Source organism: Camelus dromedarius, chromosome X, assembly GCF_036321535.1.
Source record: "Camelus dromedarius isolate mCamDro1 chromosome X, mCamDro1.pat, whole genome shotgun sequence".
Classification (NCBI taxonomy): Eukaryota; Metazoa; Chordata; class Mammalia; order Artiodactyla; family Camelidae; genus Camelus; species Camelus dromedarius.
The window spans coordinates 75,127,472-75,149,984 of NC_087472.1; the positions used below are offsets into that span (position 1 = coordinate 75,127,472).

Here is a 22,513-nt window from a genome sequence, read left to right on the forward strand (position 1 = left end):
ACTCAACTAGCATAGCTCTCTTGTGTTATAGATGGAACCAAGGTCCAGAGAGCAGTGACTTGTCCAAGTCTACACTGCCAGTTGGAGAATGAACCATAATAGAGCCCAGCATTCTTTCTGCCAGCCTGTGCTACCTCCCAAAAGAATGGCAGCCCAGCTTCACGGAGTAAGAGGTGGATTGACCACTGGGCAGTGCATTAGTCCTGAAGCGATGTAGGATAGCACAGTGTTAATGATGATTGTTCTCTAGATGTTTAAGAATATGTATACTGGGTGGGGGTATAGCTCAGTGGTAGAGTGCAAGCTTAGCATGCAGGAGATCCTGGGTTCAATCCTCAGTACCTCCATTAAAAATAAATGAATAAATAAAAATAAATTAACCTAATTAATTTCCCACCAAGGCCCAAAAGAAACTCCCTCAAATTAAAAAAAAAATTAAAAATATGTATACTAAATACATACAGACCTGCAAACCCCTGATGTGGCATGCATCAGACATGGATGGTCCTATGATGCTAGATACTCTCAAACTAGAGTAAGAGCCAGTCTGCAGTGAGGAGAACTGACTAATTCACTCTGCCTCCTGGCTTGGAGCTCTCGTACTCCCATTAGCTGCCATCTTGAGGACTGTAACATCCCATAGAAGTGCTTTTGGAGCAGAGGTATGTATCTGGTTATCTCGCCTGAGAAAGAGCCTGGGAGAAAGAGTCTGGCTTGACCCTGGGGAGCTAGGATAAGGGAGCTCACCTTAACAGTGAGTATATGCCCAGCACTGAGCTGCTGGTACAGGGGAGCGTGGGAGTAAGAACATGAGCTTTGCGGTTCAAGCCAAGCTCCTCTCCTTGTGTGCCGTGGGGGCAAATCATTTCAACTTCTCTGTGTCAGTTTCATCATCTTAAAATTGGATGAGTAATTCCCACTTAAAAAAAATTTTTTTAAATTTTTTTTGTGGGGGAGGAAATTAGGTTTATTTACTTATTGGAGGTACTGGGGATTGAACCCAGGACCTCGTGCATGCTAAGCACGCACTCTACCACTGAGCTATACCCTCCCCCCAAGTAATTCCCACTTTTGCAGGATCCAAGGAGGTGACATATGAAAAGAGCCCGCCACCATGCCTGGTACAGAGTAGATGCCCAGTGATTGTTCACATGCCAGTGGAGATGATTATATACGTGATCTATGCTCTACAGTAGATTTGGGTAGGGGGTGCCAATCTGTGAGCTCCTTGAGGGTTTGTATTCTTGGGTCAGGGCCTGTTATATAGTAGATTGAATGTGCACTGGGGTCTGGGGTGGGCTGGGGTGGTGAGGAGGTCAGCCTGGCTGGAGCAGAGGGTTTGTGTTAGGGAGAAAGGCTGAAGGGCTTGGCCTCAATTCTGTTGGCAGTTGGGGAGTCATTGAATTAGGCACCTCCAGTCTGGGATCTGGTACCTGTGAGTAATTGAGCCAGGCCTCAGAGGCAATCTTGTTGCTGCAGAGTGAGATGGAAAGTTTTAATACATGTGAAAAAGTGCTCTGTGGTCCTGGTCCCCTGTCCCTTTAGGGCACTCCAAAGGCTAAAGGTTGGTCCCACTGTCATTGGCTGAGCAGGCACTGTGCCCAGTCAGAGCCTCACAGCCACCCCACCCTCCAGCCCCCTCCCTTCCCTCTGCGTCATTTTACAAGTGAAGAAGCTGAGGCTGGACATCAGGGAGTACCTGCCCTGAGATTATATGGCTAGTAAGTAGCAGAACTGGAAGCACTGGCCTCACCCACTGTCTGAGCTCTTGCACCCAGATGCTTGCCTGCCCCACCTGGTGGGTGGGCCCTCCGTTCAATCTTCCAGCAAATGCTCACCCTGAGCCCTGACTCCCCTTCCCACGTGTCCCTCTGGCTTTGCACTCAGCCTAGAGGATCCTCCCCTCACTCAGGTCGCTTCTTGGTTCTGCCACCTGAGGACAGAGCCTGTGATGTGTTCATCTATGTCTCCTCCGCAGTCCACCACGGGAGTGGGGGTGGGGGAGGGAGGGCCAAGAAGGAAGAAGACAAAAGGGGACAGGAAGGCTGCTTCGCACACTTGTTGGATTCTTCCAAGTTCCCTGGTCCTTCTTTCTCCCCTTCCCCACCCCCAACACACCACACACACACACACACACACACACACACACACACACACACACACACACACACACACAGACTTCTTAGGGAGGAGCAGCTGGAGGGGCGTGGTTCCGATTTCACTCCTTTGCTTGGTCCCCCCAAAGCTGTCCCTATTCCATTCTCTTCTCTTGTCCTTCCTTTGGCTCCGTGGGGGCCTCACAATGGAGAAGGCAGACCGATGTAGTAGAAAGGAGCCCAGCAGCTGACTCACTCTCTCAGCCTCATTCTCTTCATCTGGAAAATAAGCAGGTTGGACCAGGCAATTGGCAAAGCCTTTTCTATGTTGTTAATAATACCTGGCATTTGTCTGCTGGGTTCCAAAGGGCTTAATCATCCCAACAGCCCTGGGAGGATTGGCCTTGTGTGACAAGTAGGGAGACTGAGGCTCAGATTCCAAGCGGGGAGGTGACTTGCCCGGGTCACGGGGCTGGTAAGTGGCAGAGCCAGTATCTGGGGCTTGGTCTGTCTGGGTTTGACAGACCCTGCCCACAGCTGCTGGCTGACTCTCAGCCACTCGGAGAAATGCTTCACTCCTCACCATGACCTGCTAGGCCCCACATGGTGGGTTCCTGGCATCTGTTCAACCTCACCTCCAACTACTCTTCCCCACTGCTCATGCCACCCCAGCCACCCTGTCCTTCTCCCTGTCCCAGCAATGGGCTAGGCCCTCCACCATCGCATGTCCTTTGCACTGGCTCTTCCCTCCGCATGAAATACCCTACCCCCCATTTTCATGATGTCTATTAGGTCTCAGGGCCACTGCATAGGGCATAGAGAGAAGAAAAGTAGAGAGCATATGCTGATGGCTGTTTTTTTTTTTTCTCTCTCTTTCTCTTTCAGATCTGATGGTGAGAATTCCAGAACAGTCAGGTCAGTACCTCCTTTCTTTAGTAGTAGTTGGGAGAGGGGGCAGGGACTAGGGTGGGGCCTCTGGTTTGTTACTTCGGGATCCATGGGAGGGGTGGGGGCCAGCTCCAGGGGTTTTGTCCCATTGGTGTTAGGGGTGGGGATGGAGTAGATTGGGAGGGCCAGGGTGAATGTTCCAAGTGTGGGGAGGGGGTTGAAAACCGTTCCTTAGTCTTTTCTGCCCAACTGGCTGAACGCTGGAGGGGCTCATGGGAGCTGCCCACAGGTTAAAGCCAACTTGCAGAAAGATTGGCTCTGGACCCGACCTCATCTCCCAAGAGAAGAGGACATGATAGAAGTGGGGCTTCCCTTGTCTGGTGTTTGTGCTCTTCCCTGAACTACGGTAGCCCTGAGTAGTGGGATTTGGATGGACTTTCAATGTGACACATTCTAGACATTAGAAATATACATGATGATAACAAGTGCAACTTTTTTTTGCATGCTTGGTGAAAAAGGCTTACAAGCCTCAGTAAGTTTTCAGGGTGTGATCAATCTGTCATTTGAGGAAGTGAGGGTAAAACTGAGGTAGACACAAGGACTATTAGTGCATTTCTCAGGCCTTAACCCATCAGAAGCTTCATGAAAACACAAGTGTCAAGGATAGGGACTATATATGAGAATGATGGTGGGGCTCAGGGTAGGGTCCAGTCAGCCAGCATCCAGGCCAGGGGTGATGGGCTGGGCCTCTGAAATGAGATGGGTCCAGGCAGCAGGGTGATGAGATGGGCACACTCGGTCCCAGACAGGGCTGCGACTGACACATATGACACATGCACGAACAGTAGAATCCACTGAGTGGACCAGTTGGAGGAATGATTCCTTTCTATGGGGCTCTGGCAGGCCCTCCCCAGGGTTCCCAGCTCAGTGAACAGAGCACAGGTTGAATTTCAGCCCCGACTCATGCCCTTTTGGCTGTGAACCCTTGTGCAAGGCACAGCTTGCCTGGCCATATGCAGCAGCCCAAGTCCTGGCATCCAGGCCGTAGATATGGGAGGAGGGCAGAGGATCCCAGCACACAGACGGAGGTGCGTCATGAGACATGCTGTGTCCTAGCATCCCAGGCAGGGGGTATGGGATGAGCCCGATGTCCCAGTGGGCAGCCAAGGAGTATGGTCTGGGCATAGCCTGTTCTAGCATTTGGGAAGGCACTAGTCTAGCAAAGGACACCAATCCTGATTCCCCACTGTGAGTTTGGAGAGAGGTAACTTGGGTTGACTCCAGAGCACAGGCCCCCAGGCACCCCCTGTGAATTTGCCTGCTTCTTGTCAAGGAACCCAGCTGAAGGCGTCTCTAGCTCTTCCCAGCAGGTGAGTGCCTAGGACATATAGCTCAGAGTGTTTCATAATGATCATAAACATAAATCACATGATGACATACGTTGGGCCTTTACAACTCACAGAAGTTGTCAGGGCCTTTCTTTTGTTTGATCCTCCCAATGACACGGTAGGCGGAACCTGGCCTGGCCTTATCATCATCATTTTACAGTTGAGGAAACTGAGGCTCGGGCTGGTTATGCATTTGCCTATAGCCCCACCCCTAATTTATGGTGGAGCCAGGATTCAAATCCAGGTCTGCCTGGCACCAAGCCCAGAGCCCTGCCCACGCCATCCCTGCAGAAGCCCTTGACAGCCTTGCAGTTAATAATAGTCCCCCTCAACCTCATCCTAATATTAGTAATCATAGCAGTTATCATTTGCTCCTCACACATTAAGAACTCTGAACGTGATCTTCTTTAATGCTCACAACAGCTCAGTTAGACATGGATTGGGATCCCTGATTTACAGATAAGGAAGATGAGGCTCCCCAGAGGGTCAGTCCCTTGCCCAGGGAAAGAAAAGCAATGGGGGCAGGGTGGCATCACTCTGACTCATACCCTGGGCTGTCTGCTTCCAAAGGTGGCATTTGTTTTACAAAGATGTACTTCCCGACATTCATCCTGGACCCACAGTCAAGGAGACAACAGTGGCCTTAAGGACTCAGCAGTTGGGGAAGCAAGGGTCACCCTTGGGCTGCACAAGGGACCTAAAACAGCACTTGTGGGGAAAGATCTTGCAAACACAGGAAGAAGATCCTTTAACTTGGAACCAGGGCTGGGTGGGGTCATCTGAGGATGCTCTCAGACCCACATGTAAATTCTTGAGCTGACTTCAGTGAGGGGTCAGGAAGCGGTTCCTGGTAAAGGCTGTGTCTGAGCTGGACTGTGGAGGACTGACACGCAGACTTTGCATAAGGAGGGCATCCCTGGAAATAGAACCAGCAGGCACTGGAAGTGAGGAGGGGCTGGGGGGGGGCAATTAATTGGGCTAAAACAGATCTGGCCAGGAAAGGAGCAAATGTCAAAGTTCAGAACACTGGTCTTGTGGGGGCTGAGTCACAGACACCTGTCATCAGTGGGTGCCTGGGGAGGCTGGAGGAGAGAGGGTGGGCTTGGCAGCATAGAAGGGGCAGCAACTGGATCTGGGCAAAGAATTCCACTTATGGCTAAGTGGCTTTGACTGTGAACAGATCTGTTTGCTCCCTGGGGCCCCAGGGTCCTCATCTAATAAACATTGTATGTGTGGAGAAGAAAGATTAGGAAGATGGAAGAAACACCAAGGAGGGGAGCTAGGCCTCGGCTGTTGTGGAAACAGGGAGGAGTGAGCAGGATTGGTGGATTGAAAACCACCCGTGGCAGGGCCCAGGCGTGAGGGCTTCCAGGTACGGGTGCCAGAAGAACTGTGGAGTCTAATTAGAGCTGAACAGCTGGTGTTGGGAGAGGGTTGTGGGCAGAGGAAGGTGCCAGGACTTCCTGTAGGTCCATGAGAAGTTGTCAGACCTACAGGCACCTTAAAGCCAGGTCCAGAAACAGACTAGCGATGGCTCAATGTCACAAAGCTAGCTCTCAGCAGAGCCTGCTTCCTAGCTGTGTGTTCTTTGCCGAGTCACTTAGCTTCTCTGATCCTTAGTTTCCTCCTCGGTGAAATGGGGACAAGAATTCTGACTTCTCCAGGTTGGTGAGAGAACTTAAAGCAATGCTCAGTGTAAAATAGTGGCTCAACATATTATAGTGCCCTCTGCCCTCCCCTAACCCAATCCATCGTCATATACATGAGAGTCAAGCTCAAGAAATGTAGAGAGGCGTAGAACTTGAAACCAGAGGGGCTGGAGGGGCTGATACCTCTGCCAGCAGATGAGGAGGGAGCCCAGGCCCAGAGGCAGTCGCTGCAGTGAGGGTCAGGGTGGAACTCGGGGGGGGGGGGGGGGGGGCGGGGCTGGGTACCAGGCTGAGGTTGCTAGGCACGCAAGGATAAGAGCCGGAGGAGGTGGCCTGTTGCTAAGGAAGGAGGGAGGGGGTGGGGGAGGCTGCTGACACCCGCAGAGCCAGGGATGTCCCCATGGCAACGGGAGCCGCTGCTGTCGGGAGAAGTGGGAGGAGGAGCCAGCACTGGCTCTGTTCCCAGAGGAGGCCTCCCACTCCGGGCCTCAGTGCCCCCATCTGTCCAACGGGAGTTTGGGTTAGATAATCTCTGAGCATCTTCCTTGTTTTGACCTCCTGGCAATCTGGGGTGGCTGAGATCTCACAGACCTTCTGTGGCTCCCCTGTCTGCATGTCCAAGACACCGCCAGTCCCCAGAGCTGCCCTAGCTGCGTCTGACTCCTCTCCCTGCCTCCTGTTCAGTGCAGCCCTGGTTCCCCAACCTGCCCAGCCCAGTTCCCACCACTTTCTTTGCCTGGAGCCTTGTCACTTACTGCCTGCTGAATGCTCCCTGGGTCTGGGTTGAGGGGGGCCAACTCCAGTCCTGCCCACTCTGGGAAGCCTTCCCTGTCTGCCCTAGTCCTCCCAGACTGCTTCTTCCTTCCTGGCCCCATCAGTTGGAGCCCCTCCTGCTAGCCTCGGTAACCACTTCTGCAACGCATCAAGTTGCTTCTGAGACCTGGACTTCACACAGGACCCTTGACGGGCACAGATCTTTACAATAAATCTAAGGTGTCATATTGTGAATCTCCATTTTACACATATGCCAGTGCTCTGAGATTTTATGTGGCTTGTCTGGGCTCCCCCAGGTCCTGTGTGGTAGAGCTAGGCTTGGAACTCAGCTCTGTGTAACTGCCGCTACCCCGGGCCTGAGGTGAGGTATGATTTATCAGCGCTTACTTGGTGAGAGCTAAAGCCCGTATATGCCGGCCACCATGTATTCTCTCATTTCATCTTCACAATAATCCTATAGGGTATATATTCTAGTCACTTTACAGGGGAGGAAAGTGAGGCTTAGAGAGTTAAGGTAATTTACCTCCCAATAGAACTAGGATAGGAATTCAGACCACCAAGCTATACCTGGTTGTATTCCAGAAGCACGTACAGAGCATTCCCTCTGTACCCGGCCTGTGTTGGGTGATCCATGGGGGGATGGAAGCGGGCTTACAGACACAGATGAGCCAGCTCTGGCAAGCCCAATTGGGAGTGTGTTGATGAGGAGAAGCCAGTTGTAAGGACAAGAGGCTGGAGCGGAGAGAACTGGAATCTTGATAGTGGGATGGAGGAGGAGGGAGATGTGGGGTCGGGGGAGTTGGATAATTTTCCCAATTGAGGTACCTTTCCAGGAAGCTCACCAGGGGCAAGAAGGGATAAGGGGTCTTCCCTCCCCTTCCTGTTTGCATTCCCCTGCCCCTGCCTGGCCCAGCCCCAGGAAGTGGGTGACCCCTATGCTGGCTGTGTGCCTGGTTGGCACCAAAATAAACTTGCCTTCTCTCTCTTCCCTTCCCCTCCTCTCTGTCCCCTCTGTCCTGGCTTTAATTAGCAGCCCTGGGGATGAGTCACTTGGCAGCTGGGGAGGGAGGCTGCTCAGCGCCCAGTCGAGCCTCGACTCCTGGCCCGAGCCTCGCGGGCAGCACCACTGCGTTCTCAATGTGGATGCGCTCCTGCAGCCTGGTCGCGCCGCGTCTGTGTGGGTGCGAAGAGCGAAGAGCGCAGGGCCATTGCTGACTGCTGGCAGGTGTCCCTGCGCGGCAGGGTGTCTGCAGAGCAGCATCTCTGGTTGCCGCTCATTTGTTTTGGTGTCCACTGAATGTCAGTGTGTGTGTGTGTGAGAGCGTATGTGGCTGTAGCACATATCTGTGGTCGCAAGCATCAGGAAACTAGGGAGCATCTGGGTGAACAAACACAAACACTGTATAATTGCATTCACCCTTCCCTACATAAGAGTTCTTTAGGCGTTTCTGCTTATGCCAGCCCTGCACTTATGTCCCCAATTTTCCCTTGTCTTAGTCTGGGTACATTTTGTTGCAGGGAACAGAAACCCACTCAAATGCGTGGAAGAATAAAGGGTGGGGGGTTGGAATATTGTGAGGCTACATATCACAGAATCTAAGAGTGGTGAATGATGTATAGCCAGGCCTCACACCAACTGAAGGTGGGATCAAGAAGTTAAGGACCAAGATCGCCTTCTCAAGATTGCTTTCTCCCTCCTTCTCTCTCTTTCTGTCTCTTGCTCGCTCGCTCACTCTCGCTCTTGCTCTCTGCATCTCCTGGGCCCGTGCCTTGTCTCTCGCCATCTTTCATGGCTTGCTTGATCCCTGTCATCTCTTTGCCACTGACTCTGCTCTCTGGACTGCCTCCCTCTGCTCTCAGGCAGCCTGATGTGGTCACCAACCTGGAAGCTAAGTGACCTTCCAGCTTTGGGGTCCACCCCATACGACTGCAGCGTTTCTGTCCATCCTTTGGTAACACAAGGTGGCAAGGGGCTGTATGTGGGAGTTGATTCTCCTAGAAGTGGGTGAGGGTACAGGGGAAAATTCTTGGTACTTGGTATTTCTTCTGCAGTGACCATAGCTTTTATGTGTTCACAAGTGAGGTCAGAGCCTGGGGAGCAGTCCGCTCAGAGGCCCACGATTTGTAAGCTTACTCGTCTATCAAGGTTTTGGTTCCTACTCGAATGCACATCGACCTTTGCTCACTGTGCTTTCAGGTTCCATGCTCTTGCATCAAAACGCCCTGTTGTATCTAAAAATTTCCCCTTATTTTGTGCCAAAACAGCTTTTAAGTGCGCAGTGAATATTACCATTGCTCCCAGTGTGCAGTGATTTTCAGAGCCTCAGAACCACAGGCATAATGCTCCTCATGGTACAGCTGCTACCCAAGTTCTTGGTTGTTTCAGGAACTTTCACATTTTATGAGTGTCATGACTGAATTTATAGTTATCTGCAGTATATAATTACAAACACACATTATCAATATGATCAGCTTGACGCTTGAGCTTACTTTTCCATTAATACAAACCCTGCAGTTTTTACATTAATTAAAGAGGGAATTAATGACCGCTTAGACAAGTTTTCACCTATGAGTAAAGAGTTTGGAACCAGCTGTACGTGTAATGACTGTTCTCCAGATGCAGGGGCAAGGCCCATGGCTCTGACCTTGGCCCTGGCCTCACATCCTCTGGCTGAGACTGGAAGCTGCCCCCCATCTCCTTGGGGACCTCCAACTTCTGGCCTGGCACATAACAGGTGCTGTTGTGATTTTTTTAATAAAATGATTGTTTTCATATTATTGTTCAAGTCATCTTCCACATATAGATGGTAAGCCTGAGTAGGAGAGATCCTGCCAGGCTCAAGGCAGAACCTCCTTCAACTCCTTCAAGTAATAATGGCTTTGATTCAAAAAATGTGTGCTATGTCTCAGGCACTGTTAGGGAGCATTGGACACACATTATCTTGAATCCTCCTGGTGGCTCTGCCAGGTAGGGGTGATTGTATCCACTTTACAGATGAGGAAACAGAAACCTAGAGAGGTAAAGTGACTTGCCTGAGGTCATCCATCCATCCACCCACCCATCCATCCGTCCATTGAGACATTTGTTCACTGCAGGGTGATTTCTTGAGCACCTACTATGTGCCAGACACTGGGCTAAATGAAATGTGGTTGATACAATGATGAATGAGTTTCCTGCTCCGAGGAAACTCACCGTCAGTTAGGAAAACAGATAAGGAAACAGACAATTACACGGGAAGTCTAGGCTGCTGTGGGAGCATCTCAGAAATGTACCCAGTCCAGCCTGAGGGTCAGGGAGTCTTCTCCAAGCTGACGTCTAAGCTGAGACTTGGAGGATGAATAGAAGTTAGCCTGGTAAGGGGTGGGGGTAGGGTGAGGTGAAGTGGAGAATGTTGTGGGCAGAGCAAGAAAATGTGTGCTGGGGCTGTGGGAGCAGTGTTTGGTACCTGCATTCATGAACAACTATAGCTGTATCTGCAGTGGGATGGGCTATCATGAGGAATAATCTGGAAAGGGGGCAGAAGGTAAATTGGGAGGCTAGGACCAGGACCCTGGTCAGTTAGGCCCAGAACTGAGGCACTGCAGGACCCAGGAACAGAGTTTCCATGCTTCTACACCTGCCTGATTCCAGAGCCAGCCTGGGTCAGCCTGGCCAGTGGTGGGCTGGGATTCCAGTGGTCACAGTGCCCTCTAGTGTCCATCAGTCCATCTTGCAGCCTCCACCTCTGTGGATTGTCTGTCTCCCAACACCTGCTGACTTGTGTGACTACGTGCCCTTTGCCAGAATTCTGGGGACACTGGGATGACTAAGGCACAGCCCCTGTCCCTACCGAGCCCCTAGCCCAGAAGAGGCAACAGCATGCGAACAGACAGTGCTGAGAGAAGCTTTAGGGCTTGGGGAAAGGGCACAGGGGAGGAATCGGGCAGGTTCCCAGAGGGCACAACCTCTGAGCAGACTTGTGAGCAACAAGGAGGAGCTAGTGAGGTGGGGAGGTGGCAGTGGGGCAGGGTGGTGGAAAAGGGCCTTTTGAGCAGAGGCAAATTTGAGGGCAGAAAGCGGAGTGTGACACAGAATTGCAGGCACTTCCATCTCGGGGGAGCACAGATTGAAGATGGGGAGGAAGGCTGAGACCAGTTCGAGGTGAGGCAAGGGGCAGTGCACAGAAGATCCTAGGATGCCTGACACTAGCTCATGGTAGCCATTTGCTGACTGGAATCATATAATGAGCGTCCCTGCTCCTTTCGGGATCACAAACCCAGCTGAGCATCTGATGAAAGCAGTGTTCTCCCTGGAAATGCTCTCTTACTAATATTTTTCATACAACTTCAGGGGCTTCAGAGACACTTCCCACCCCAGGCCCATCCATGAACCACAGGCTTCCAAATTCCTCTTAAGATAAATACCTGAAACCTTATCAGGGCCTCTGAGGCTCTGCGTGATTGGGCCCCCGCCTACATCCCCCGTCTCCCTTGTCTCCCCTTTGCTTTTTCCACTCAGCCACGTTGGCCTCCTTGCAGTTCCTGGAAATACCACCTCAGGTCCTTTGCCCGAGTTGTTCCCTCTGCTTGGAACACTCTCCCCCTGCTCCTTCTACTTTTTGCCCAGCTTGATTCCATTAGCAATTAAATAATGTCTGTCTCCTCTCTCTTGGATATGAGCTCCATGAGATCAGGACACTGACTCCCCTTAGTCACTGCTGTATCTGGCCCCCAGCTCAGGGCCTGGTTCACAGGATCTGTTGAATATGTGAACAAAGTCCTGCCCTGTGGCTGGGTTAAGCTCCTCACCCCTAACTCCTTCTTCCTTTCAACCCCTCGGGGGTTATCGCATGAGTCTACCTAACAGGTTCAGATATGTATGAATTCCAAGAGTGGCTCAGATGAAGAGATATCTTCCTAGAAATCTTCCCCTGCCTGAAACAAACAGGCTTCCAAGGAGCCTCCCTTGCCTCCCCGGGAGAAGGCTCATACCTTCTCAGGCTCAAGCTGAGACTCTCCAGCATGTGCATAATTCCTCTCTCACTGAAACCTCACAAGAATCTGTGAAGTAGGATGTTGCCGCTCATCTTTTGCCGAAGAACAAGCTGGGCCTCCGAGGCGTCACCCAACTGAAAAGTGGTAGAGCTCTGACTTGTACCCAGCTCTGCCAGACACCAAAATGTTATTAGCTCTTTGTCTCAACAGAGAGGGGAAGGGGCTTGCCCAAGGTCACACAGCATCCACCTTAGAACCAGGACTTGAATTTCTGTCTCTCAGCTCCTACCAGGCTGTGGGCCAACTTTGCGGTGGTCCGGAGGGCCTATCTCTCCCAGCAGCTTTGGCTTTCTTGAGAGGAACCAGCTGCCCCGGCAGGGAGGCAGGAAGGCAGGAAGGCTGGCCTGTTGCCTGTCAGCTCCAATTCCTTCTAGATCACTGGCCCCCTGGCCCCTCCCAGGGCTGCCTTCTGCTCAGAACAGCCAGGAGCCTGGGCTCTAGGGCCGTGAAAGGACAGGAGCACTCTGTGCTGGATCTGGGGTACTCTTCAGGAACCCTGCATCCTTCCCATCCTCCACATCCTCTCTTTTCTCCAACCCCCCACATAAGGAGGAGAGAGAGATTACTGTGGTAGGTCAGTGGGGAGTCAGGACACCTGGATTCTAGTCCGACCAGCTGTATGAACTTTAGTAAGACTTTTTCCCTCTCCAGGCCTCAGTTTCCCCCTGTGTAAAATCAGATGAGGCAATTTCCTTAGAAGAACAGCCTCTTGATTGTGGATGGCATTTCTTCTGATTTGTGCTTTTCTCTTCAGGGAGTATTTCTCTTAGCCAGTCCCGAAAACAGTGCAGGAGAGATCGAGAGCTTATTGTGATGGTCAAGAATATTGGCTGGGGCATCATCTTGATTTCCCCAAATGGGTGATTTGCATTTGACTTGGTCCGGAACATGCCAGCATAACCACCCAACACAGTCTCTTTGACTGTGTGGAAGATGAGAATGTTTGTGCAAAGCATCTATGGAAAGGTTTCTGTATTCAGAGGCAAAGTATGACCAAGGGGACAGATTCCAGATTTGGGAATGGCCAAACCAAGTCCTGATGTTGGAGTTCTGCCACTTAACTAGCTCTATTACCTGTGCCAAGTTACTTAATGTTTCTCTGTCTCAATTTTCTCTTCGGGAGAATAGGGCTAGTGACACACACTTGACAGGATGCTTGGGGGAGAATCCCACAGAGGTGCACGGAATGAGCCCAGCCTGAGGTTTGGCCCAGAGGCCTCACTTTGAGCTCTCAAAGCTGCTTCCTCTTACTAGGAGTTCCCAGCCCTCTTGAGGGAGCAGGGAAGGAGCAAAGTTTCCAGTTGCAGCCTGGCCTATAGCCCAGCAGGCCTGGCCCCGCCTCCTTGGTTCCTCCTTCTAGGGAAGGGCTGGGGAGGAGGGGGTGGTGACACGGTGGAGGCACCGCCCTGGCCAGGGGGCCTGCCCTCGGGACAGGTCCAGACCCATGGAGCCCCCCGGGAGGAGCAGCAGGTAGGAACCTGGCCCCCCACCCCCAACCCTGCAGCCTGATCCCCCTCCCTTCCTGCCCAGGCCTGGACCTGGTCCCTGGGCTGCTGATTCAGCAGCCTCCTGGCTTCCTGGTTCCTGGCTCCCCTCTTGGACTCTTGGAGGCCTTTGGCTGGGAGGACGGAACCAGCTCGAGTGGGTGAGCCCACGGGCATCTGGGTGCCCAGCTCTGCGAGGACCCTGGAGCCCTGAGCATTGCAGTCCGGGGCCCACCAGGGGCGTGATTGGTGGCTGCCCTGGCATGCTAGCCTGGCACTGCAGGGCTGCCTGCAGCAGCTGAGATTCTTTGATACCAACATCCCAGCAGTCTGAGGGTCTCCAGAGTCTCAGGTGTAATGAGTCAATGACTTGAGCCTGTGACTGGCACCTAGATGGCACTTGAGAAACAGTCGTTCTGATGATGACGGTTATTCCGGAGTCTCTGATAAGGAAGAGTATCAGAGTCCAGGAGTCTCTGTAAGGTTCTTAAGATGCAGGCATCCTCCAATTGGCAGTGAGGGAGATAGTGGGCAGCTGGCCTGGCCTGCAGCCACCTCTCCTGCCCTTTACTCGGGCTCTTGAGTGGCCAGGCCCTGACCACAACCTGCCTTCAGGGGCTCGTGGGGGACAGGGGCTGGCTGACCTGGCACTCACTCCCAGCATCTGCCCTGCGCTGGGTAAAGCAGGGACTGGGCCCTCAGCCTCGGCTACCCTGCCATCTCTCCTCCCCCTTCCCACTCTCTGGACTTTAATCACGGGAAGCAGGAGGCAGAGGGGCCTTTGGACCCTGCACTAGGGATGGGGGCACAGCGCTGGGGGGCGGAGCCTGGGCCCGGCCCCAGGCTGGGGGCGCAGCACCGGTCTTGGAAGCCAAGAACCACCCCTTCCTAGGGCTCGCTGGGCCCCACCCGGCCACTCAGCCCCGAGTCCCATCCTGTCACCAAGACCACTGAGACCTTGTCAGCTCTCCTCCGCCCTCGCCTCTCCTCTCCTCGGCTCTGGCACTCTCTGCCTCTCCCTGTCTTCTCTCTGTGTCTTTTGTCTTGCCCTTTCTCTGTCTTCCTCTTTCTCTGTCTTTCTCCTTTTCTGTCGCACCCTTTCCTTGTCTCTTTCGGTTTCTCTCTGTCTCCCTCCCTCTCGTCCCCGCAGTGTCTCCTGCAACCCCCACTCCAGCCTGGGTTCTTTCCCACCTTTGGACCCGGAGCCTCTCTCTTCCCCATCCTCCCCTCCCTTCTTATGAGGGGTCTTCACTAAGGGGGCCCCCCTCCCCATCCACCTTTTCCCTTTCTCTTTCATCTGTCCTTTCCCCTCCCATTTTCCCTACCCGTGTGGCGTCTGGTGTGAGGAGGGCTCCCTTCCCCCTTCCTTACTGTGGTGTCCCAGTGTCTCCGTGGCCAAGGTCCCCACGGAGTCACCTGGAGCACAGGAGGCCCAGCCCAGCTCTTTCGTCTCTGCTGCCCCCTGTTGTCGTTGTGTTCTGTTTGTGGTTCGAGTGCCGTCCTCTCTTTCTTGACTTTGTGGTTTTTTCTTTTTTTCTTCCTTCCTTCCTTCCTTCCTTCCTTCCTTCTCTTCCTCCTACCCTTCTTCCTTCCCTCCTGCCTCCCACCCCTCCTCTTCCATCCCCTCTCCTCTACCACCCATTCCTCCCAGTCTTCCCCTTTCCCCTACCCCGACTCACTTTCACCTCCTTGTCCCCATTCCCCACCCTGCCTCTCCCCTCCCTCCCGGTCTCTCTCTCTCTCTCTGTCTCTCTTTCTCTCTCTGTCTCTCGCTGTCTCTCAGGTCCACAGCGTCTCATACTCTACACCAGTATTGCTGTCCTACTCAGGTCCTTGACTCCATGAAGCTTACCCCCTCAGGCAGGCTGGCAGAGAGCAGGTAAGAGCTAGACCCACCCCTCTCCCCATCCCTCCCCCCTCCAGACAAATATGACTATCATTGCCAGCCCCTCCCCCATCTCCCTTCAAGCCCCTGGAGTGATTGTGGAATGGGTGTCTGAGCGGGTGAGGAGAGTGACTGGAGGACCAGGCCAGGAGATCAAAGAGGATGTTCACAGTCTGTGTGTAATCTGTCCTTCCTTAAAAATTCTCCTCGAGATACCCTCCCCACCATGCGGGAGTGGTTGGTCCTAGAATATGTAACATTTGAGCTGTTTTGAGGGATGAGTAAGAGTTTACCAGTTGGAGAGGATAGGGAAGGGTGTTCAGGCCGAGGGAACAATCTGCCTGCACTTTTGGAGAACAAGATTCTTTCCAAGTTAATTTGAAAACACATTTTACGTTTTCTGATTATAATGCAATAAAATGAAATAATATTAACAGCCACAGCAAAAAGGCTAGGCCCATTTGAGAATATAAAAATGCTTGTGTTAAGGAGGAGATAAGAATGGAATTTATGGACTATCTAGAATTAATGTCAATGAGAATATTATGGATCAAAACCTATAGGTTGTGACCATGGGGGTTCCCAGAGGAAAGCGTGTAGTCTAAATGTTTTTATTAGAGAACAAGACAGTTGAAATTAAATGACCTACTTATTCCACTCAAGGATCTAGAAAAAGAACAACCACAAGAAAGCAGAATCAAGGAATTACTATAGACAAACCCAGAGCAAAATGAGATACAAAGCAAAAGGTTTGATAAACTAAGAGGTGGTTTTTGAAAAGACCAGTAAACTAGACAGGACATCCTCTGGCAGATATGACTGAGAAAAAAAACAAGAAAACATAAATAAAATAAGGCATGATGAAGAGGGTTTAACCACAGATTCTGAGGATATGAAAAAAATCCTAAGAAAATGCTTTGTATAATTTTATACCAATAAATGTGAAAATCTAGGTGAAATGAGTAGTTTTCTAGGAAAATATAAATTACCCAAATCACTTAAGGAGTAGCAGAAAACCTCAATAGAATAGAACAATGTAGAAAAAATGTAAAAGATGGTCAAAATTTTCTCCTCAGAAATGATACCAGGCCCAGTTGGTATTATGGAAGCCAATCTTGAAAGATCAGATAATAGGGAAAGAAGGAAAGCTTTCTGGTTCATTTCAGAAGGCTGGTATAATTGGACAGGTTTAGGCTGAAAAAAAAGAAAGGTATAGCCTAATCTCACATATTAATAGAGCAACACATATTTTAAATTACAGATTCTCTGTCTGAACCCATCAGTATCTTAAAAGAAGTCTGTATCATGACAAATGAAGGTTTGTCCCAGGAGTGCAGGGATTGTTCAAGCTTAGGAAAGCTGTGACTAATTGATTACACTAATAGTTATACGATCTTTTCTTTTTAATCTATCTCTATAAATGCTGAAAAATAATTTTATAAAATCACACATCCTTTCTTGATTTAAATACCCTTAGTAAGTGCCTTAGTTAGCTCTTGCTGCATTGGAGTAACTTGTTAAACAGCAACAGGTAACTAGTACAGTAAGCTAGAAAGGAAAACTTCCTTAACTTGGTAAAGAGTTTTTATCAGAAACCAAAGACAACAATGAAGTGCTAGATAAATTTCCATTAAATTCAGGAACAAAACAAGGATGTCTGCTATCACTGTCACTAACCAACATCTTTCTGGAAGTTTTAACCAATGGGATTCAAAAAAGAAATAAATGGTATAAACATGAGAAAGAGTCAGAATTAGCATTATTTGAAAATGATATGGTTGTCTACTCTCATTTACAAAGAGAGTAAATGGAAGAATTATTAGAACTAATAAGAAAATTCAGTGAGATGGGTAGATACAAGATATACACCCAAACCATTAGCTTCTTTGAATACCATAAAGAATTAATTAGAAGACATAATAAAAAAAAAGATTCCATTCACAATAGCAAAAAATAAAATACAATTCTAATTTACAAGAAATCTAAAATACTTTTCTGTAGAAAACTATAAAATACCCTCAAAGGCTATAAGAAGACTGAATAAATCCAGAGTCATATCCTATTCTTGGATGGGAAGAATTCAGTATGATTTAGAATGACATTTTTTCCCCCAGTTTGATCAAAAGGTTCAACGTATTTCTCATTAAAATTTCAGTGGTATTTTCTTTGGGAATTGGGCAATTGGATTTTAAAGTTCATTTGGAAAAGTAAATGCCCATAAATTACTAAGAAAATTTTGAAAACAAGGAACAATGAAGGAGGACTTGCCTTATTAGATACAAAAACTTACCATAAAGCTGCAGAAATTACAAATAATATATCATCGCAGAAATAGAGGAATACATAAATGGAACATAATAGAGAATTTAGAAACAAACCCATATATTCATATAGAAATTTAATTTATGACAAGGAATACATTTCAAATCAGTGGAGTATCAGTATATAGGATGGGACTATTAGCTACCATTTGGGAAAAAATTAAGTTAAATCTCTGCCTCATACAAAAACGAAGTTTAAAAAATAAAGCTATAAAAGTACCAGAGGAAAATCTAGAATATTTTTATAACTGGGTGGAGAAGCCTTTCTGAGCACGACTTAAAAACTCAGGAGCCATAAAGAGCAATCATTTCAACTATATTAAAGTGAGGAACTGTGTAGAGAAAGCGACTGTATACAAAGTTAAAACAGACAAGGGGAAAGTATTTGCTATATAGACATCAGGCAAAGGTTAATATCTCTTTCTATATCTATAGCATCTCCTAGAAATCAGTAAGAAAAAGGTGCACACCCCACTTAAAATGAAGAAATAACATGATTTGACAATTCAGAGAAGTAGACACGTAGCTAATGAATGAGAAAGGATGGTGAAGCTTACAAATAGCTAAAGCAATGTAACTAAAACAACAATGAAGTACTAATTTTAAAGTACCCAAATTTAAAAGATTGAAAGGATTGTAAGCAAAATGGAACCTCTCATATCCCTTGATTAGAGTGCAAATTGGTCCCATTTTCTTGTGGGACCAATTTGTTAGCTGCCGCCAGAATCTTCAATGTGTGTATACTTCCAAGCTGAGAACTATGTCTTGGAGCTAGGTTTCTCTAGAGTTTTTACTACTAGATAGACCCCAATTTGGCCAGCCAGAGGCCTGTTCTAAAACATCTCAACTGCAAACATAAGCTAGATTGTGCAACTCTTTATCACATGCCCTTGTAGGATAGCATTCTCCACCAACTCTTAATGGAAAGCTTGCATGGTGTATGCTTCTCTAATAAAGACAGGATTATATGAGAAGGAATAATCTTGCTTTTTAGCCAATCTGTTAAAATGTTACACAGCTGGGGAAAGAACGTTTACCTGTATTTTAAACAAAATGTGCATTCCTTTGCCCAGCAATTCCACTTTTAGGAATCTTTCCTTCAGAACTACTTTCAGACATGTGCAGAGATGTTCACTGCAGCATTGTTTATAATAATGAACAATTAAAACAACCTCCACGTCCATCAGTAGGGAACAGCTTTTCCTTCATGATCTGCCCATACTATGGATTACTCTGTAGCAGATCAAAAGAAAAAGATGTATTTCTATATACTGACATGAAAAGATCTCCAAGACTTATTGTCATATTAAAAAAACAAATTTTAGAACAGGGTTTATAGTATGTTCCCATTTTTGTAATGAAAAGAAAAACCCCCATTACAACAAGGAAAACATATTGTATGTACTCTGTCACAATTTTAAGATTACTGGCCTTTTTTCTTGGTCCCGTTTCCTTGCTTTTAATAACTCGTTTCCCTCCTCCACTATACCTTTTTTCCAATATCCACCTGTTCAGATGTTGCTTTTCCTTTTAATAACTAGCTCAAATACCACCTCATTTATTTAGTAAGCATTTGTCCTGCCTGCTCCCAGTTAGACGTTGTGCTGAATATTGGTGGGATATGGAATGAACCATATCTGGTCCTACAGTCAGGGAGCTCAAGTCTGGAAGGGAGAGAGACACATAGACAATGACAGCATGGTGTGGTTTGGGATGGAACAGAAGTAGGTTCAGAGGGCTGCCAGAGGAGGAGTACCTAACCCCATCTGTCCCCTACAGGGGGGAACATGTACCCTGAGTCTTGAGATAGTAAGAGCTTTCCTTTATCCCCGAACCCTGCCGGGAATAGTTACCCACTTTTGGCTCTTCCAAGCAGGATGACCTATTAGGGGAAGACGACTTGAGTCAGCCCCTTTATTCAAGTCCAAGTCTGGCTACTCACCAGCTCTTGACTTTCAGCAAGCCTCTGAGCCTCTACTTCCTCATCTGTGTAATGAGGATAACACCTGTTTACCTCTCAGGGCTGATTTTAGGATTGGAGGTGATACATGTAAAACTCCTGGGTGACTATCAAGTCTTGAAAGTAGGGACTACCCATGTCTTGTTTTCCTCATAGCTAGTGTGTAGCACTGGATTGGATTGGATCTGAAAGCTGTACGTGTCAGGCTGGTTCTGCAACAAAGGATGGTGGGGCTTTGGGATGAGGAAGCTGAGAATAGTATATGGGGTAGAGGGGATTGAACCATAAGTAGAGAGAACCAGATTCTTGGTCTTGGCATGAAGGTGACATAGGAGAGAAAATAAAAGTAGGTGGCCCTGGGAAATGGAGCCCAGGCAGGGCATTCTGGCCCTGGTTCTTGGTCCTTTTCTGCTACTGATGCCACCTCCCAAACTCACAGTCCAGGGCAGGGAAGCGTGGTGGACCAATACTTGTGTTGGGGCCAACATGTCTCAGTTTCAATCCCACCTCTGTCACCCACTAACTGGGTGACCTTAAATAACTCACTTTGCATCTCTGAACCTAGTTCCTAAAAAGAACACAATATCACCAACATCATGGGGTTTCTTTATTGAGGAGTAGGAGAGATCATAAATAGAATTCACCTTGTTGAGTGCCTGGCCCATAATGAGTACTCTGAAAAGGGTAGCTATAATTAGTTTTCATTTCAGGAGACACTGATTGAGTTGTGCTGTGGCCAGGGCCTATGTTGGGTAATGATTCTTGCTTTCCACAAGTTCCCAGTCAGTAGGGGAGACCGATGAGGGCTATGACAGAGGAGAGCACAGGGAACTTTTGAAGCCCAATGGAAGGGATCTTGTCTCACCTAGGGCTGGTGCAGGTCAACTCAACCTAAGAGCTGAATCTTAGAGGATGAGTAATGGGTAGCCAGGGACAGAAGGGCAAAATGTGGAAGAACGTTTCAGGCAGAAGGAACAGCATATGCAAAAGAATCTGGATATCAGTGGGTAGGGCCAGAAGTTAAGAGCCTGGGTTGCATGGGTCCCAGATGGCTTCAGGTGGTCCATGAACCTCCCGAAATTTAATGCAAAATGTTGTGTGAGTATACCTGTGTGCATTTTCTGTTGGGGAGATCGTCCATGGCTTGCATTAAATGTGTAAGCAGTCTTGTGTTCCTCTAAAAATGGTTAAGGACCAACGTTGCTGGTGACGAAGTATCCCGTGAATGGATTCTAAATAGGAGAGAAATTTGGTAAAAATGTATGTTTCATAAATATCACATTAGCAGTCAGTATGAAAAATGGATTGTCTGCATGGAGGCTAGCTGGAAGGCCCAAACTGGAGTATTGGCATGGGAGAAATGGATTTGAGCAGGGCTCCTGTGTTGCATTACTCCAGTGGGCCCCACTCACAAAGAAACATTTTAATTTCAGATTATAGAATTGAAATCCTTTGAGAGTTATTAATGAGCTAGACCCAAAAGAAGGTGAGAGAAAGGGTGGAGGCAAGGATGAGTTGGTGTCAGCAGAAGGCCAGGGGGACACGATCCTGAGTAACAGTGCAGGAGGAAAAGGGAACCTCTGTGAATATTCACCTCACACCCAAAGTCCTTGGTCTCAGGTGCAATCACTAACTTCCATCCTACTCCTGGTTCTCGGAGATCCTGAGTGACACGGGAGACACTTCTCTACAGATTTTGGAAAGGAATTACTTCTGGTTTGTGAGTCAGGTACTTTTCTGAAGAAAGTAGTGTTCGAGCCAGTCGTCTGAGGTCCATAAAGATTTTGAGAGGTGGAGATGGGAGAGAGGCTCTGAGAGTGTACACGAAGGCCTGGAGCTGAGAGATGGTGAGACTAAACTTACCTGGAGGGTGCAGAAGTTAGACATGCCTCAAACAGCTGTCTGGGGAGCCCGGGCTGCTGCTGCTGCTGCTTTTTGTGGCAGGCAACTTCTTTTTTGTGGTAGGCAGCTGGAGAGCCAGGAGCAGTTCTTGAGGAGGGAAAGTGACATGATCAAATTAGCATTTTAGAAGAAAGGGAGATGAGGGAGGAGGCTGTTGCAGTGGTCCAGGAGAGGTAAGCTAAGGTACTGGCCATGGGGATAGAGCAGAGGAGGTGGATTTGAGAGGTGATTGGGGGAGCAAGAGAGGACTGGAGTCAGAGACTGAATAGATAATGGAGGTTGGGGTGAGGGGCAGGTGGAGATGACCGATGTGGGGAGTTCACATGTTCAGGCCTGGCAATGGATTCATTCATTCAACAAATATTTACTGAGTGCTAGACACTGTGCTGAGCATTAGGGATATAACACTGAACAAAACAGATGCCTGTCCTGATGGAGCTTATGGTGGGTGAGACAGATAAATAAACAACTAAATATATAGAATGTGTCTGGTGCCACACCTATCTGGGGGATGAGTTCCAGCTAGTGCAAAGGCCCTGAGGCAAGCATGTGCTTGTTACGTTTGAGGGACAGGCAGGGAGACCAGCATGACTGGAGAAAGAGCGAGCAATGGGTGAGAAGAGTAGATGATGAGTTAGCGAGGCCAGATCATGTGTAGCCTTTTAGAGCTCGTTAGGGAAGAGAATCAGCAGGATTTGGTGACTGACTTGCTAAGGGAGCAGGAAGAATGTAGGGTGCCTCCCAGGTGTGTTTTGGGCTTGGGCCACTGGGTGAGGATGCCTTTCACCAAGGTGGGAAATGCAGGACAGGCTTGCAGTGGTAAGATGCTGAGTTAGAGGTCCCTATGAGCTCTGAGGCCCCTCAGGGCCATCTTAGTGGAGCATCCGGCAAGCATTAGTCTTGATGGGTCTGGGACCAGGAGGGAGATCCATGCTAGAGAGAGAGAGATATGGGGGTCCTCAGCCATCCTTGAAGTTATGAAATGGAATGAGATCACTGACAGAGTGTGGCATGAAAGAGAAGAGGACCAGAGCAGAACTGGGGAAGAGGAACCAACACATAAGGAATGGAGAGAGGAAGAGGAGCTGGGGGTGGTCCGAGATGTAGGAGGAAAACCAGCAGGGAGTGGGCT

At 49.0% G+C, this 22,513-nt stretch overlaps 1 protein-coding gene and 1 non-coding gene across 4 annotated transcripts in view; one reads left to right on the top strand and one right to left on the bottom strand.

The window, feature by feature from the left end:
• Nucleotides 1-22,513, top strand: part of IQSEC2 (IQ motif and Sec7 domain ArfGEF 2) — a 75,880-nt gene that overhangs the window by 21,540 nt on the left and 31,827 nt on the right. For 2 of the 3 annotated variants that reach the window (XM_031445144.2, XM_064483134.1), the window contains exon 2: nucleotides 2,982-3,011. In XM_031445144.2, coding sequence (XP_031301004.2) covers nucleotides 2,982-3,011 — 30 coding nt within the window. Of the gene's footprint in view, nucleotides 1-2,981; nucleotides 3,012-13,167; nucleotides 13,300-22,513 lie in introns of those variants that run through there. The other variant, XM_064483133.1, reaches the window with a different exon arrangement.
• TRNAA-AGC (transfer RNA alanine (anticodon AGC)) lies at nucleotides 980-1,052 on the bottom strand. The gene has a single exon. It is a non-coding gene; the product is annotated as a tRNA-Ala (tRNA).